This window comes from Sceloporus occidentalis, unplaced genomic scaffold (assembly GCF_023333645.1).
Source record: "Sceloporus occidentalis isolate IW3139 unplaced genomic scaffold, rSceOcc1.0.p SCAF_4, whole genome shotgun sequence".
Classification (NCBI taxonomy): Eukaryota; Metazoa; Chordata; class Lepidosauria; order Squamata; family Phrynosomatidae; genus Sceloporus; species Sceloporus occidentalis.
Window position 1 is genome coordinate 66168305 of NW_028316984.1, and position 14814 is coordinate 66183118.

General features: G+C 38.5%; 1 protein-coding gene across 1 annotated transcript; it reads right to left on the reverse strand.

The window, feature by feature from the left end:
- Positions 1 to 745: 745 nt before the first annotated feature.
- PARP9 (poly(ADP-ribose) polymerase family member 9) lies at positions 746 to 14377 on the reverse strand. The gene is made up of 10 exons (XM_089523332.1): positions 14333 to 14377; positions 13063 to 13099; positions 11409 to 12226; positions 10238 to 10465; positions 9935 to 10147; positions 8348 to 8423; positions 6700 to 7059; positions 4603 to 4748; positions 2249 to 2420; positions 746 to 1144 (listed from the first exon to the last, which is right to left on the reverse strand). Exons 1-10 carry the CDS (start codon positions 14354 to 14356, stop codon positions 807 to 809), a joined length of 2412 nt encoding a protein of 803 aa, XP_089379458.1. The 5' UTR covers positions 14357 to 14377; the 3' UTR covers positions 746 to 806.
- Between the last annotated feature and the right edge of the window lie 437 nt (positions 14378 to 14814).

Here is a 14814-nt window from a genome sequence, read left to right on the forward strand (position 1 = left end):
TTATATATACCATAGTTGTTGAACTCTCCTTTAGGTAAAGCACATCTGTTGTGCTAAAAAGGCTGTAACATGTTAAAAGGTCATAGACAATATTAAGCATCTAAATCCAAACAGTTAATGTTCTGCATGGCAACATAACAGTGAGCAATCTTAGCCCAAAATCATGTCTAGATAAAATGGCATAATGATTAGGCTATCTTATTTTAAATATGTAAACATTGTCAAAGTGGTATCTGGCTATCACACTGAAAATTAATTGTGCATCTGACAGAAATACAGTATTTACTGCAAACTTTAAGTCAACAGAATAAATCAATAGCAATTAATGCAATATGCTATCTCATATATACACACTCTCTCTCACACACACACACACATACACATACACACACACACACGTCAACACACACACACACATATATATCTCCAAAGTTTTGAGGGATTTTTCATATAAAATCATATTTATAAAAGAAGAGTCTTGGACAACTGTTACTCAAAAACTGTTAAGTTATGTAGAACATTTGCTATTATATCTTTGCATTTAAAAAACCAAATTTATACAGATAGTTTATAAATTGGTATTTTAATTTAAAAGAGTTCATATGATGAATGCAGCAGTTCTGTTTTAAATAAAATGTTACCATGGTTGTTCTTTTATTTTTATTACCTGTGGATAAATTACTTATTAAGCAGTAAGAATTCTTCAAGATTTTAATGAAGCAAGATTTTCTTCCCACTGCACTGAAGAACTGCCATATGTAATTCAAACCCACCAAATCTACTTTATATTTTTATGAGCCAAAGTCTCAAAGATTCTGGTCTGATATTTCCAAACTGGTCTTCTCTGCTGGATTCCAGAGCAGGGAACAAGTCAACAGATATAATGGCAGAGCTTGTTCCCTATTAAAAATGACAAAGATTTCAGGGTTGTGAATATCATCAACCACACTATCGTAGAGTTTCATACTGCTTGCACTGAGTGAAGGTGGTGCCACATAACTTCGACTGCCCCTTGTATATGAGCCTGTTACAACCTCTGCCTCAAATAAACAGATCAAATGGTCCATTTCACATTTTTCCTTTGTAGTTGCTACCAAGCTTCTGGGATTCTTGTTAAAGTAGATGCCAGCTCCATATTTCTGGTCTGGAAGGAACACAGAGAACAAAAAGTATTTTTATAGTAGTACTAGTGGACATTAGCAGTTGACATGCACAGCCACTAGCTGTGGACACCACCTGACATGAGGACCAAGTAATAAATGAGGGCCAAGTAATAAATGATCAAACTTGGAGGCATGCTGGGATTTTTTGAACATTTTACTGTAATCAATATTTGTATATATGGTCAACCATCGGTAGTACCAGCTCTCTTTTTGCTATACCTGAGAGTAAAAAAATCGACAGTATTTGCCTTGCATGTATAGGATGATATGATAATTTAAGACCCAGACATTAAGTACTGTTTGGCTTTAGATTTTTAAATACATTTTTTTGTTTTAAATCTATATGAGTAGACATCTGTGCATCAATAAAGTGGTCAACTTGTGAAAATTATTACTGGTACAGTATTGGTACAGCTGCAGGTTTCCAACAATATTCATGGACTACCATTCAACATAAAGAAAACAAAAATAATTATGACAGATTCTAGACAAATTCAACCTAGACAATCAAGAAGTAGAAGCAATAAAAGAGTTCTCATATCTGGGATCAAACATTGATAGGAAGAGGGACTGAAGCCAGGAAATCAGAAGAAGATTATGAATGGGGAAGGCAGCTATGAAAGGACTAGAAAAGATTCTAAAAATGAAAGATATACAACTGAACACAAAAGTTAGAATCGGAGAAGCCATTATTTTTCCTATTACCATGTACAAATGCAAGAGCTGAACAGTTAAGAAAGAAGGAAGAAAACTCATTTGCAATATGGTGCTGGAGAAGAGAGCTAAGGATTGCATGGACAGCCAAAAGACAAACAATAGAGTCTTTGAACAGATCAAGCTGGAAATCTCACTGGAAGCCAAGATGACAAAATTGGGCTGTTGTACTTCAGACACATCATGAGAAGGCATAAATCACTGGAAAAAAACATTAATGCTAGGAAAGGTGGAGGGAAGTAGAAAGAGAGGAAGGTCACATGCTAGATGGATAGATGGGTATGACTTTGCAGGAACTAAGCAGAACATCTACAAGGTTGCCATGGGCCAAGAATGATGCAAGGGCAGTTAACAACAAATGCCATATTTACCTTGTGAAGAGTAGGTTTTCTGAAATCCAGTTTTACACACTAGACTACAGTACTGAGCTGGCACACAATGATATAATCTATGGCAAACTGGCATTCCAGTATTTTTTCCTTCTGTTTTTCTTTTAATCCTTTGGAAGGCAGATTCTAATAGAGGATTACATATTTTCTCTATCTGAAATAAAAATGAAATAAAAAGCTGCGTCCAATTTAGAAACAGTTACAATGAAAATATAAGCTGTTACAGCTCTACATTTAAATTTAAATGCCTTGTGGAAGTTGGTTTTTCTCATTAAATTTGAAAATCTTTTATTCTCAAAAAGAAAACCAGAGCTCCATTTCACTACATTAAGCAAACAATTGGATATAGTGGTAGCAATGTTTGTTTAGGGATAAGGAAGACCCTGGTTCAAACTATTCAGTCAACCTCTTCTATGACCTTGTCTCAGTCGCTATGTACTTGCAGGGCTGTTGCAAAGATAAAATGGGTTGTGGGAAATATACAGCCTTGTTCAAAATTTGGAAGGCCACATAATTGGGCTTATGGCTATAAATGGCACTAACCTGCCTTATCTGGTATTAAGGTAGTATTAGTGACATGCAACTTTGAGATGTTAAAATACAATGGCCACTCACCCTATGAACTGATCATAAACCAACATGCTAAGCCATGTGAGGGAGTTCTTTATTTTATTTTTTGAAGAGCAGGCCATATTAAACTGAAACCATCAGATCACCATTTGTAATCTAGCTCCAATAAACATCATAAAGTTAACAAGAGTTCCAGACCATGCATCATTCTGCACTGAGCTGTGGTCTCCAATCCATGTTGGGGATTTCACTGCAATTTTTAAAATTCAGTAGACACATCACAAATCACTGGTCCCTGTATTCCCATGAGTAAAAATGTGCTCACAGGAGCACAACTGTCATCTCCCGCTTCCCCCCTCTAGCCCGTGCCGCAGAGGGACGGGACCATCTGAAACAGTTTGGGGAATTATGCTAGAGGCTCAAAAAAAAGAGGGGAATTGCCAAAAAAATTCATCCTCTATCAATGGGAGCCTCTGCTGGATCATAGTCCTTTCCATGAATGGAAAGAGCTTTCTTATCTGTGCAAGGCCAGCTCAGGACCTTTATTGAATAAAAACTTTAGCTTTATAGGAGTAAAACACACGAGCCAAATAAAGTGTTTCATACTGCTTTGAAAACAGGGCATTTAGATGACACATGCCTCCAAAGCAGGTGGAAACCAGATTGAAACTGTGGTCCAGGGCTAAAAACGGGAGCAAAAAGAATCCTAAAAATATGCACTTTTGTGCCTGCATATAAACTCCCCAACGCTAGAGCAGTTCAAAAGGAGTGCTCCATCCTAATCCTAAAGGTGCATATAAATACACTGATGCAAGTGCATATTAAAAAAGGACAGAGCTGTCATACCCAAGCGGACAGAGCGGCAATAGAAAAAAGTGAAAGTGTGATATCTCCAATGGATGCAATTACCATATAAACAAACCAGACAGTCCAAGGGGGGCACGGGGTGAATGGGGGCTGAAGGGGGCATGTGGGAGGGGGTCTCCATGATGGTGCTTTTCCAGTATTTTACAGGGTACACCAATGCTCCAATGCCCTGTACCAGTGGAGGATCACAGGTGCAATGGTGTAGCCATTCAAAGAGGCAGCCATCTAATGAGATAGCATCTTGGCAGCAGGCAGTTGCCGTCGGTGTGTTTGTGCAACTGCCTGCTACCTAAATGCCAACCCACTGGATCTAGATAATCAAAACTGCAAGATGAAGTGGGCACTGACAGGTTGCTATCGCTCCATTTTTTAACATAGCTGATACTAAGTGGCGGAACAGATGGGCAAGAAAAAGTGGCTCGAGCCTGCTTTTTCCAAAAGCGTTTTGAAATCCCACTGTCCACATCAGCTGCTCCCAAGGTGGCCTGAATGTGCATGGCCTGATCACACAGCACAGCATCAAGCCGCACCACTGGATAATTTTTTGGTCTCCTCCCTACCATCCATGTACATCATCAGTCAGGCCATATGCAGTTGAGCCACCTTAGGGAGCAACCGATGCAAGACAGCAGGGTTTCAAACCGCTTTCAGGAAAAAGCAGAACCAAACTGTTTTTTCCTGCCTGTCTGTTCCGCCCCATAGTGTCAGGTATGCACAGAAAAGGAGAGGGATAGCAACCTGTCAATGCCCATTCCAGCTTGCAGTTTTGATTATCTAGATTCAGTGGGTCAGTAAAAACATGTCGATATACAAAATGACCTTGACTTCCGAAATTCTTGTTCATTTCACATGTCTCAGTACGTCCTTCCAAATTATTTTGCCACTGATGATATTCTTACCTTGAGAACCCTCAGGCCAGCTTTTTCAAGTTGCCTTTCCTTATCCTTGAATTCTTGAAGATATGACTCTATCGGACTGACTTGGTAACAATATTTATTTGTCATCTCTGCATGCCCTTCTTGATGCGGGTATGCATCAAGATGCCCTGATGCTCCTAGATGTAGGTAATAAGGTAATAAAAATTAGACTTCTAGATTAGAAAAGTGGCTAAATTTCTTGGAGAAGTATACTGCCTCTCTTCCTCTTGGCTTAATAAAAAGGAGAAAACTACTTCCTGAAATACAGAATAAGTGCTTTCAGAATAAGTGTTTTTCTTCCATAAAGGTCTCTTACTAGACCTTTACAGAACAGTTTACAAGGACTGGTAGAATAGCAATGTTTTCTTAGAGGTAACACCTGCAAGGATAAGAATCATTAAATCACTGCCCATTTGTGGACACTCCTTCAGATCCTAAGTTATGCTTTTAGAAGATGCCCTGAAATCAATGACTTTAATTACTCAGAACAAACATCAGTCTTACTGATTTCAATAGGCCTAAACTAAGCACAGTTAAGCCTGGATCTAACCCACTAAGATTAATATAGGATTAGCAGAAGAATTAAAACATAGAACATTAAAACGTATAAAACATGGTTTCAGATAGGATTTTAATTAAAAGAAGTTGCCTTATGTGAAAGTATATTTAATCACTGCAGTGTTGTGATAAATGTATCTATGTACCGCTCATTGCAAGATAAGCCTCATTCAGGTGTTCTTTACCCTGGAACAATAACCATGCAAGGAGGGGAAAATGATTCCATTGGCCTCCATATAAGGAGAGTAACAGTCTGAAGAGGAAGGACTGCTATCCATGGAGGCTCTCTCCATGATTTCAAAATTGCCGGAGAGCCTCCGCTGATAGTGGAGACTTTCCTGTTCTCACCATTACCTCTACAAGTAGAATCTGACAGAACTAGTGACAGAAGGGGTGGAATTATAACCCTCTCTGGCATGTTTATTAATAGATAGGGAACTCCTGAATAGACCTATAATTATACAGATTTCTGTATTATGAGAATATTCCAAAACTACCATATATACTCAGCTATAAGTCGACCTCCTGTATAACTGAGAGCAGGTTTCGGGGCCAAAATTATGTTTTTTACCAAGGGTAAAACTTAGGGGCATGTAACACAGCATCTAAAGGATGGAGCAAAGGAAAACAATGCCAAAAAACTTACAAAATTCCAGCAGGCATAACTGTTTCTGCTCACCCTAAAGGCTGGAAGGATGAGAGAGCAGAGGGGAATCACTGCTTCCATGACAGATTATGCTCTTGCCTTTCATCAGGGAATAGTTCCTTTTTTAAAAAATAAGAATTAAATTACAGTACTTACCTTGACCCGTGGAGAAACCGACTCAGGTTTTTGGGTTAGTTTTTTTCACTAAAACTTCTAGACTTATACATGAGTATATATAGTAATACCCGTTGCTGAGATTCTGTAATATTGTCACATAATGATAAATAATAATAATTGTGATATTATGAATGTGAGTATTCTCATACAAGCAATATTACTCCCATATGCACTGAGCTGAGTAGGACTTTATCAGTTATTATTATTAGCACTGTGGAAATCCCTCCCCAACAATATGTACCTCTAATCATCCCTATTTTTTGTTTAAGAGGAAAATCTCTCTGACATGGGTCCATATTAATTCCTATAGTTTTGATTAATTCTTTTGTAAGTCACAAGAATTATTTTTACATTTGATTTTTTTAACATTAGCTGCTCTGTAGATTTTTTAAAATGGAAAAGCAGAATACAAATTTAAATGAATAGCATGTTTAGGCAGTGGACTTAATCACTGGACAACTCTTAGGGAGGTACAGAAAACTAAATGAGGGAAGAGAGGCTCTGAATTGTGACAAAGCACCCCTTGGTTTTCAAATCTGCCACAGCGACTTGTCCTCATGTCTCCAAACTCTACTTCATAAGGGCTAGAATTCTGCCCACTCAAGTGCAAAAAAAGCTCACTGAAATGGAGATTCAGACTAAGTCAAATTCTATTCATCTGTGTTATAAATGTCCTGTGCTTACACAGCCCCACGTACCATCTGTTGTCAAGGGTTCTTGTTTGGCTGTAGTCTGCAGCATGAACTCTATGGCAAATGTTGCATCAATCACGGCTCGGGGGGAACCTTCAATCTCTAGGGCTGCCCCCTTTTCTGTCAAGCTCTCCTGTATGGCTATACCAAAATGCTTCTGGAGATGAGACAGCTCAACAGGCTGACCATTTCCAAGGTTTAGAATATTAGAATTTCTTATGATAATCCGGTGTGTTTCTTCAATTTGTATGATGTTCTTGAGCCACAATGCTGCTTCCTCCAGACTTTCACAACTGCGTCCAATCAGTTCCACAGATGGCCCATTTCTTTCACAACCCGCATTGGCCTGTATGTTGGTCTGCATCTCTAAAAAAATGTTTGGTTAATATATTATTTCATTTACTATATTAGTCACATGATAATTGTTTCAGTTGCTGTGGTTTAACAATTATTGTTTTTGTTGTGTCCCTTCAAGTCGTTTCCAACTTAAGGCAATCCTCACAGGGTTTTCTTGCCAAGATTTGTTCAGAGGAGGTCCACCATTGCCTCCACCTAAGGCTGACAGCATGTGATTTGTCCAAAGTCACCCAGGGGGTTTCATGGCCAAGCCAAAAATCCAACCCAGGTCTCGAGAGTTGTAGTCCAACACTCAAACTACAACATGGTTTGACTATCAGCCATTATTATTACCAGTCAGTGATATTCTACATAGGCTACTTAGTCACTTCTGTGTAAATAATTAATGTCTTTTTGCCAAACCCCAGCTCCCGGCTCATGTTAAGAAGAACAGTCAAATCACATAAAGGAGATCCATTCTGCTTCCAGTTGGAACACAAGGAGGAAAATGTTTCGCCACCACCGATGCATGAAATGCAACAAGAACTTGCAACAGGGGCCCTCTTCTGATTGTCATAGCCTTGTTTCTTAGCAGAAGAGAACTGGAAACCTCCTCCTCCTTGCACCGCAATCAGAAGCCAAACAGAACTTCCTTTGCCTGATCCAGCTGCTGGTTCTTAAGGTGGGCTGAAGTAGTATTATGTAGTCTTACAGTAAGACAACATAGTAACTGTACAGTATAAATCCATAACTGCAATACTGAATCCCACCCCTTACTTTTAACCACATTATATTCTGTATGTTCATTGTCTGGATGAATATCTATTGCTTTTCACGATCTTTCTGTCATTTCAATTTTTTTTTAAATTTCCTTTTATTTTTGGTATGGTTCCGATCCAGTCACTCTCTATAAGCAGACCCTCTCTGGGTTTCATGCTGCCAGCCATGGGCAAAATTTTGGATGGAATGTTAGGTCAAGAGAATAGTCCTCTACACTATGTCCAAAAAGGGACTTAAGTGCATATAATCTACATTACGTATATGTAAGTTACTAATAGGGTATCAGTCAGTGCCTCCCACACCATCCATTTTCCCTGTTCTCAATCCAGTCCAATTCAAGTTTAAGATTTCTCCTCAAAATCTAGCATCATACACATTTCCTTTAGTTTGGGTCTACCTGCATTAATGTATTCATAAAAGGAAAAAACTAGGTTTACATGATTTTTATAACAGTCTCAGTACATAATCCTATTTTGCTCAAATATTTACTTTAAAAAAACATTCCCATCTGTTTGACCCCATCCTATTTATTTATTACCCATGAGATCCATATCACTGCAGTCCATCTTTTCTTCCAGTTTGTTTTTGACTGACATCAGCTTGGTACAGAAAGCCTTCAAAAAGAGTGAGATAATAAAGGACTAATATAACATGGATGCTTTGGAAAGTGGCAATTATTTGTAAAAACAAGCACCACTTACAGACAGCATCCAATATGATACATATTCCTAAAAGTGTTAAGTCAAAAAGTATATTATAGAGAAGCAGTACTGTTAATTTCCATATCTGAAAATGAAAATAAAAGATTGCCATATAAAGATCTTATAGTATTCCTGATCAGTTTTGCAAGACTAGAAATACTGAAATCATGAAAAATGTTAGAGGATTTTTCACTACACAAATGGACAAATAAGAGTGTGGTCTATCAGAAAAGCTAACATACAAAATGAGATTAGAAAGAGGAGAAATTAGAAAGGATAAATTTGGAAGCCCTTTATTACTTATGCTAATCATATGAACTCTGGATTTAACTCAGCATCTGATCAAACTTTATTCTTGAAAAGTGTATTTCAAATCTTATGAACAATATAGAACCTATTTATCAATACACTAACAATAAATTAGGGAGTCACACGTATTTCAGATAATTAACTGAGATCTAGGATGGAAGGAAAGGGAACAGGGAATTTAATAATTTATTTATAAGTTAATATTTGTAATGGAGAAATTACACATTTTAATGCAATATCCAGTATAAATTGGAAATTCAGTTGGCAAGGCAAACATCTTTACTGAACTCTTCAGTTACTCTCATCTCAAAGGTTGTGTTTTATTTCTCCAGACATCATACTTTGAGTGACTGACTTCAACTTACATACTGAAGCCTAAATTCCAAAACAGATTCAAGATTACATCATCATAACGGAAGAGGTCTATTTGGAGCAGCAACTTCATGAAAATCAGAAAACCAGTCCTCCATCTCATGACTGATATATTATGCAGGGACGTAGCCAAGGGGGGGGGGGGTTCTTGGGGTCCGGACTCCTCCCTTCCATTAGAAAAATGAATGGTGTGTGCTGCTGCGCCGCCGCACCCAAGCCCCATTATAATGGTGGCACTTAGTCTGGACCCCCCCCCTTTCCTAAAATCCTAGCTACGTCCCTGTATTATGTATCCTGTTGCTGAAAAATATTCCAACCCTTGCAGTTTTGGGGCCAAAGCTAAACATGATTGCATCAATTTAGGGAAAAATTAGGAAATTTAAGGAGAAAGTACATAAATTACTACTTCTCTTCAGCACCCAAGAACATTTGTTCTTTTCTACTACAGAAAGCAAAACCCAGTGCCTTTGTGCAATGCTGTTTTACAGTATTTCAGATATAAAATTACAGGAGATGACCAACCAATGAAAACCCAACAATAAGTAAGGCTAGGCAACATTGATAGTTCCACCTTAAACTGACTAGTTTGCTTACCACAAAGGAAGTGATAGGGATGAAGAGTTTGTAACAAGAGAATAGCAAGTCATTAATTACACAACATATGTATGTGTTTGAAATAAATACATAACCATGACAACTATTTACAGTTCTTTGCAGCTTGCAGCTAACGTTCATTATCTTACCAAATAAACATCATTGTCATCTGGAGGAATTACAATATACACTTCTGGCTTTTTGCCAGGATGCTCCTCTGCAAAGTGTATGACTTCTTCCACCATAATCTCTGCCACATCATCCTTTGGTAAATTTAACTCTTCAATCCCCAGGGGAGGAAAAGAAACAGACGGAAACTCCTGAGTCTTGAAAAGACTTTTAGAGATGGCTGTTTTTAGCGCCTGTTAGAGAAAAGGTAAAGTTACACAGGCTGCATTTTCTTCACATTCAAAAGATTTAAGAAGTAGAAAGTGAATGGATGAAGACATCACCTCCTGTGCATTGTCTTTACTGGAAGATGGCCATATCACATGGAGTACAAGAAGCTCACAGTCATTATTGTATCCTGCAGTGTATATGAGTTTGGGACTCTCTGATGGATGTTTATGTAATTCTGCAAGGAGCGTCTCTTTCATTGCTGTATTGGCTTTCCCCCATATTGTTCCTGTTCCTTGTGAGTGGTCATCTTGTAGAACCACAGAGTTAATAATAACAGTACCCTGGAAGAGAATAAGGACCAGTCTGATACTATTTCATAACATCATTGCATGATTTCTACATACTAGATGAACATTCAAAATGCCCTTCTGATATGGCCCACAGCTTATAAATGAATGTAGGAGTCACAGTTTGCTCATCCTTCCACCTGGCTACATAAAATATCACTGGCATATTACGATATCCACACAATAATATGCAGTATCTTAAAAGAAATTTATCTTCTCAGCAAAAGAAAGGGGCAGAGGGAAGAACCCACCCATTCATGTAATAACATATTTAAAGAACCACCCCCCTGCACCCAGAAGGTAGAAGCTGCTTTGGAACAGGAGTGTACATGAACTGTAGGAATCTACCCTTCCTTTCAAAGTATCTCATAATATGTCCTACACTAGGATTGGGGAAGACTCTGGGGTTTCCAAGAGGACAGTTGCACCTTCCCCATTACATCATCATTCGATGGTTTTCCAGATTTTGTATGGACCTTTTCACTTTCAGTAAGGGTTGGAATGCTTCTCCTAAGCAGCTCAGTAATACAGCAGTAAGAGTTTTATTTTATATTTTGGTCCCACCTGTTTGCCTTTGAACCTGTCCAATACAGAAATGCCCCCCCCCCCAACTCTCAGGACTCAAATTAGACCTTTGTACTGAAAGACATTGCTCTATAAATTGCACCACACTGGGGTGCTCATCTGGAACCCACAAATACTTAAAAACCCAAGCAATATGGAAAGCTGCCAACACCCTCACACTTGCAGAAACAAAAGCAGAACCTGGGAACAGTACTGTTTTGGACTAGAACTCCCAGAATCTCTCAGCTTGAGGACTGTGAGAACTGTAGTCCACACAGTCACTTTTCCAAAGGGCAATTGTGCCAGCATCCCCACCCACAACAGCTCACATATTTTGGCCCATCATACTGGCTAGAAGTTCGAACAAACTTACTTTCTGTCTTTCTATCATCCCTTTCTTGATTTGAAGGCAGATGTCATGGACTGTGAGAGACTCCACTGTCCCATTCAGAGACACAATGTCATTGGCACCTAGCAACTCATCACAAACTCTTCTCATTATTTCAACTGTGGCCTCGTCAATGTTCACAAGATGGATTTCTTGTAAGTAGCCAAACAAAGGAGCTAGTTGGATAAAATTCTTTATAGTCTGTACAATCACCTGAGCACACAAGTCCTGTGGGAAATTGAAGATCCCTGAGCTCAATGCAGGAATGGCTACAGACTTGATGTTATTTTCTGGAGCATTTACATATTTCAGAATGTTGATAATGGCTGCTTCAAGCTTGAGGCAACATTCCTCTCTATGGCCTTCAGACCATCGTGGACCAACTGCATGGATGATTTGCTTACAATGGAGTCTTCCACCACTTGTGACAGCAATCTGGCCAGCACTGAGTGGTCCATTCTTCTCAATGAAATGCTTGCACTGCTCTTCAATTTCTGGCCCTCCAGCTTTCAGGATTGCAAATGCAAGGCCTCCAAAATGGTGCAAGTACTCATTGGCTGCATTCACCAAAGCATCAGCCTCATGTCTTGTTAGGTCATCTACCCAAACAGAAACTTCAACTCCTTCTTTCAGCCTTTTCTTGTATACTTCGATGGGATTCCTTACGGTCTTAAGGATAGCAATGCAAGCAAATTTCTTCTGAAGCAGACTGCATAAATAGTTTTCTCGTCTCTTTAGAATGGCATAAACATTGTTACTGATGGGAACTGATAATATTTCCTCATCCATGGGCATCCTCTTTTCTAGGATCAATAAAAACAAAGTAAATACTTTGTGGTTGTGACCAGAAGAAGAGGAAGGCATCTTCAATGGTGGTATTATTATTATTATTATTATTATCATTATCATTATCATTATGCTTTATTTAAATAGCACTGTAGATTTGCACAGTACTCAAACTTTTTACCTTTGGGAACAACCTTTACATCTACATGAGGACATCACATACCCCTACTCCACATAATATGTTAATACAAATATTTTGTTTATTTAGTGTGCATATTTTCATTTGCACATGTATATTCATATCTTTAAATTTTATAAGGAAATAACATTGTTCAAATTAGAACAGTTTATTTAAGTAAATTCAGTATTTAACTCATGTGTAAATTTTATACATAAAAAGGTTTGGGAAGAGGAGGAGGAGGAAGAGGGATCAGGGCCTCCAAGTCTCGTGTTCCAATCCAAATTATTTGGAGGGCCAAAAGTCCCCCCCTCCTGGTTTATGTAATAGGGCTAATAGCCCCAAGACTAAAAATTGCCATGCTGGCAAATAACTGTTTAAGCTGAAATATACACATGCCAGTACTTGCACCACATTTCACACAAATGAAAAAAGGAATATTGGCCATACAAGTGAATGGGGGCCCTATAGATATGAACCAGTCCTGCATTACAGGCACGTAGAAGGAACCAGACCACTGGCAGAATATTTTCTGAAAGCAAAATGAAAAATCCCAGGAGGGAGGTTAGATCGCTCTGTTCTGAGATCATTTTATGATGCTTCTGTTAAACAGAAAGTGATGAGTAAAACCTTAATTACTGATCTAAAACTAAAAGTATCAAATGGATTATCTACCTGCATGCTTATGCTGAGTAGTCTCAGAACTGGAAGTCTGTGAAAATAATGTAAACAGATGTTTTAAAACATTTTAAAACCAGGAGCTTGAGGCTGTTATGTAGGGTTCCTTGAAAGCACATTTTGTTAAGCTCAGCAAAGCTAACTCCTATAACAAGCAAACATGCATAGCACTGCAGTAAATTAATGACAAAACATAGGACGTTTTTGACCACATGTATCCTTACATGTTCTTGAGCACATCACTAATGTACTTGTTCATTTTGAACAGTTATATTTGGTAAGCATATCTATCTATCTAGCTAGCTAGCTAGCTAGCTAGCTAGCTATCTTCTCAGCTAACTTTCAATAATGTTGTCTTCCCAATCTGTTTACGTGATCAAAGACCAAAATTCAGGACGAACAAACTATAAAAACACCTTTAGTTTGCACAAATTTTAAATAAATCAAAGAAAAAAACAATAATATAAATAATACTGTTTTTTTAAAAGAGGGCAATAAGATATTGTTCAAGTATGTAACAGCAGTATATACAATACAAACTTTTAAATTTAAAGTCCCAAACCCCAAGTATTCTCCAGTTCCTAATCAAATTCTAGTGCTGAATCTAATACTGAATGAGTTGTAAGGTATTTGGTGTTTTGTATTTGAAGTTTGTGGAACTGACATTTTCAGGGTGACCAAATGTCCTAACCACAAAGGAAGACAAGGCACCACAAAATGTAGGACATTAAAGAAAAATGTAGGACATTACACAATAAAAGCTGAAAACACTAATATAAATATAAATTAATGCTTTTTAGTCATGCTCAAAATGGAAGACATTTTGGAATTCCTCCTGGACAGAAGGTTGACCTGTAGGACATATCCTGGAAAAGAACACTGTCTGGTCACCCTGGACATTTTGAACCTTGGTTACTCCATAGCATAACTTGTTTCTTTCTTGCCAAAGAGATTATTTTCTAAGAACATTTTCACCCAGGCTCAGGGTGACCAGATGTCCTAACCGCAAAGGAGGACAGGGCAGCGTAAAATGTTGAACACTCAAGAATAATGTTGGATATGACAGGAAAAAAAGGAAACTAATATAAAGATAAATGCATCCTTCTTAATCATGCTCATAATGGAGGACATTTTGGGATTCTTCCTGTACATAAAGTTGAAATATAGGACATGTCCTGGAAAAGGAACATGGTCACCCTGATCCAGCCTGCCTCCTCCATCTTTGTAAAGATCTCTTTGGGACTGTCTTTTCTTTCTGTCCGCCTACCAGCAGTTTCATCATGTTCCCCATCTTGAATCCCTTCTTCTGCCTCGTCCCCTCTTAGACGGTGCTTCTTTTCTCCTCCATTGTCCACTTGCCTGGCTGAGTTGTAAGAAGCTGCCTCCTGGACCACAGAGTCACCCTATTCAGAATCCTCTTGTCCAGTTTCTATGGAGACCCCATATGCAACCTAGGCACCATTGTCAAGTTACTTCCCTGCTCACAATCTTCTTGCCATTTTAAAGCAAGACTAGGGGCCACACAGGCTCTCAGGCTACAACTCACATCATATCTACTCGGGAAGGGGGGAGCAATATGAGAAACAATGGGAGTTGTAGTTCAATATCACCCAACTGGTGCTGGCTTGTTGTGTGCCTACAAGTCATTTCCAACTTATAGGAACCCTAAAGCAAACTTATCAGGGGCTTTTCTTGGGCTCAGCTCCATCCACACTGCAGAAATAATCCAGGTTGACACCACTTGAACTG

What these genes read in the sequence shown, in the direction of transcription:
- PARP9 (XM_089523332.1), bottom strand. Translation starts at nt 14,356, where the DNA reads ATGGGGAACATGATGAAACTGCTG. An exon ending in TACTCAGCATAAGCATGCAG is followed by an intron (nt 12,227 to 13,062) that starts GTAGATAATCCA and finishes TATTGATCCTAG; the next exon opens with AAAAGAGGATGCCCATGGAT. An exon ending in GTAAAGACAATGCACAGGAG is followed by an intron (nt 10,148 to 10,237) that starts GTGATGTCTTCA and finishes TTTCTCTAACAG; the next exon opens with GCGCTAAAAACAGCCATCTC.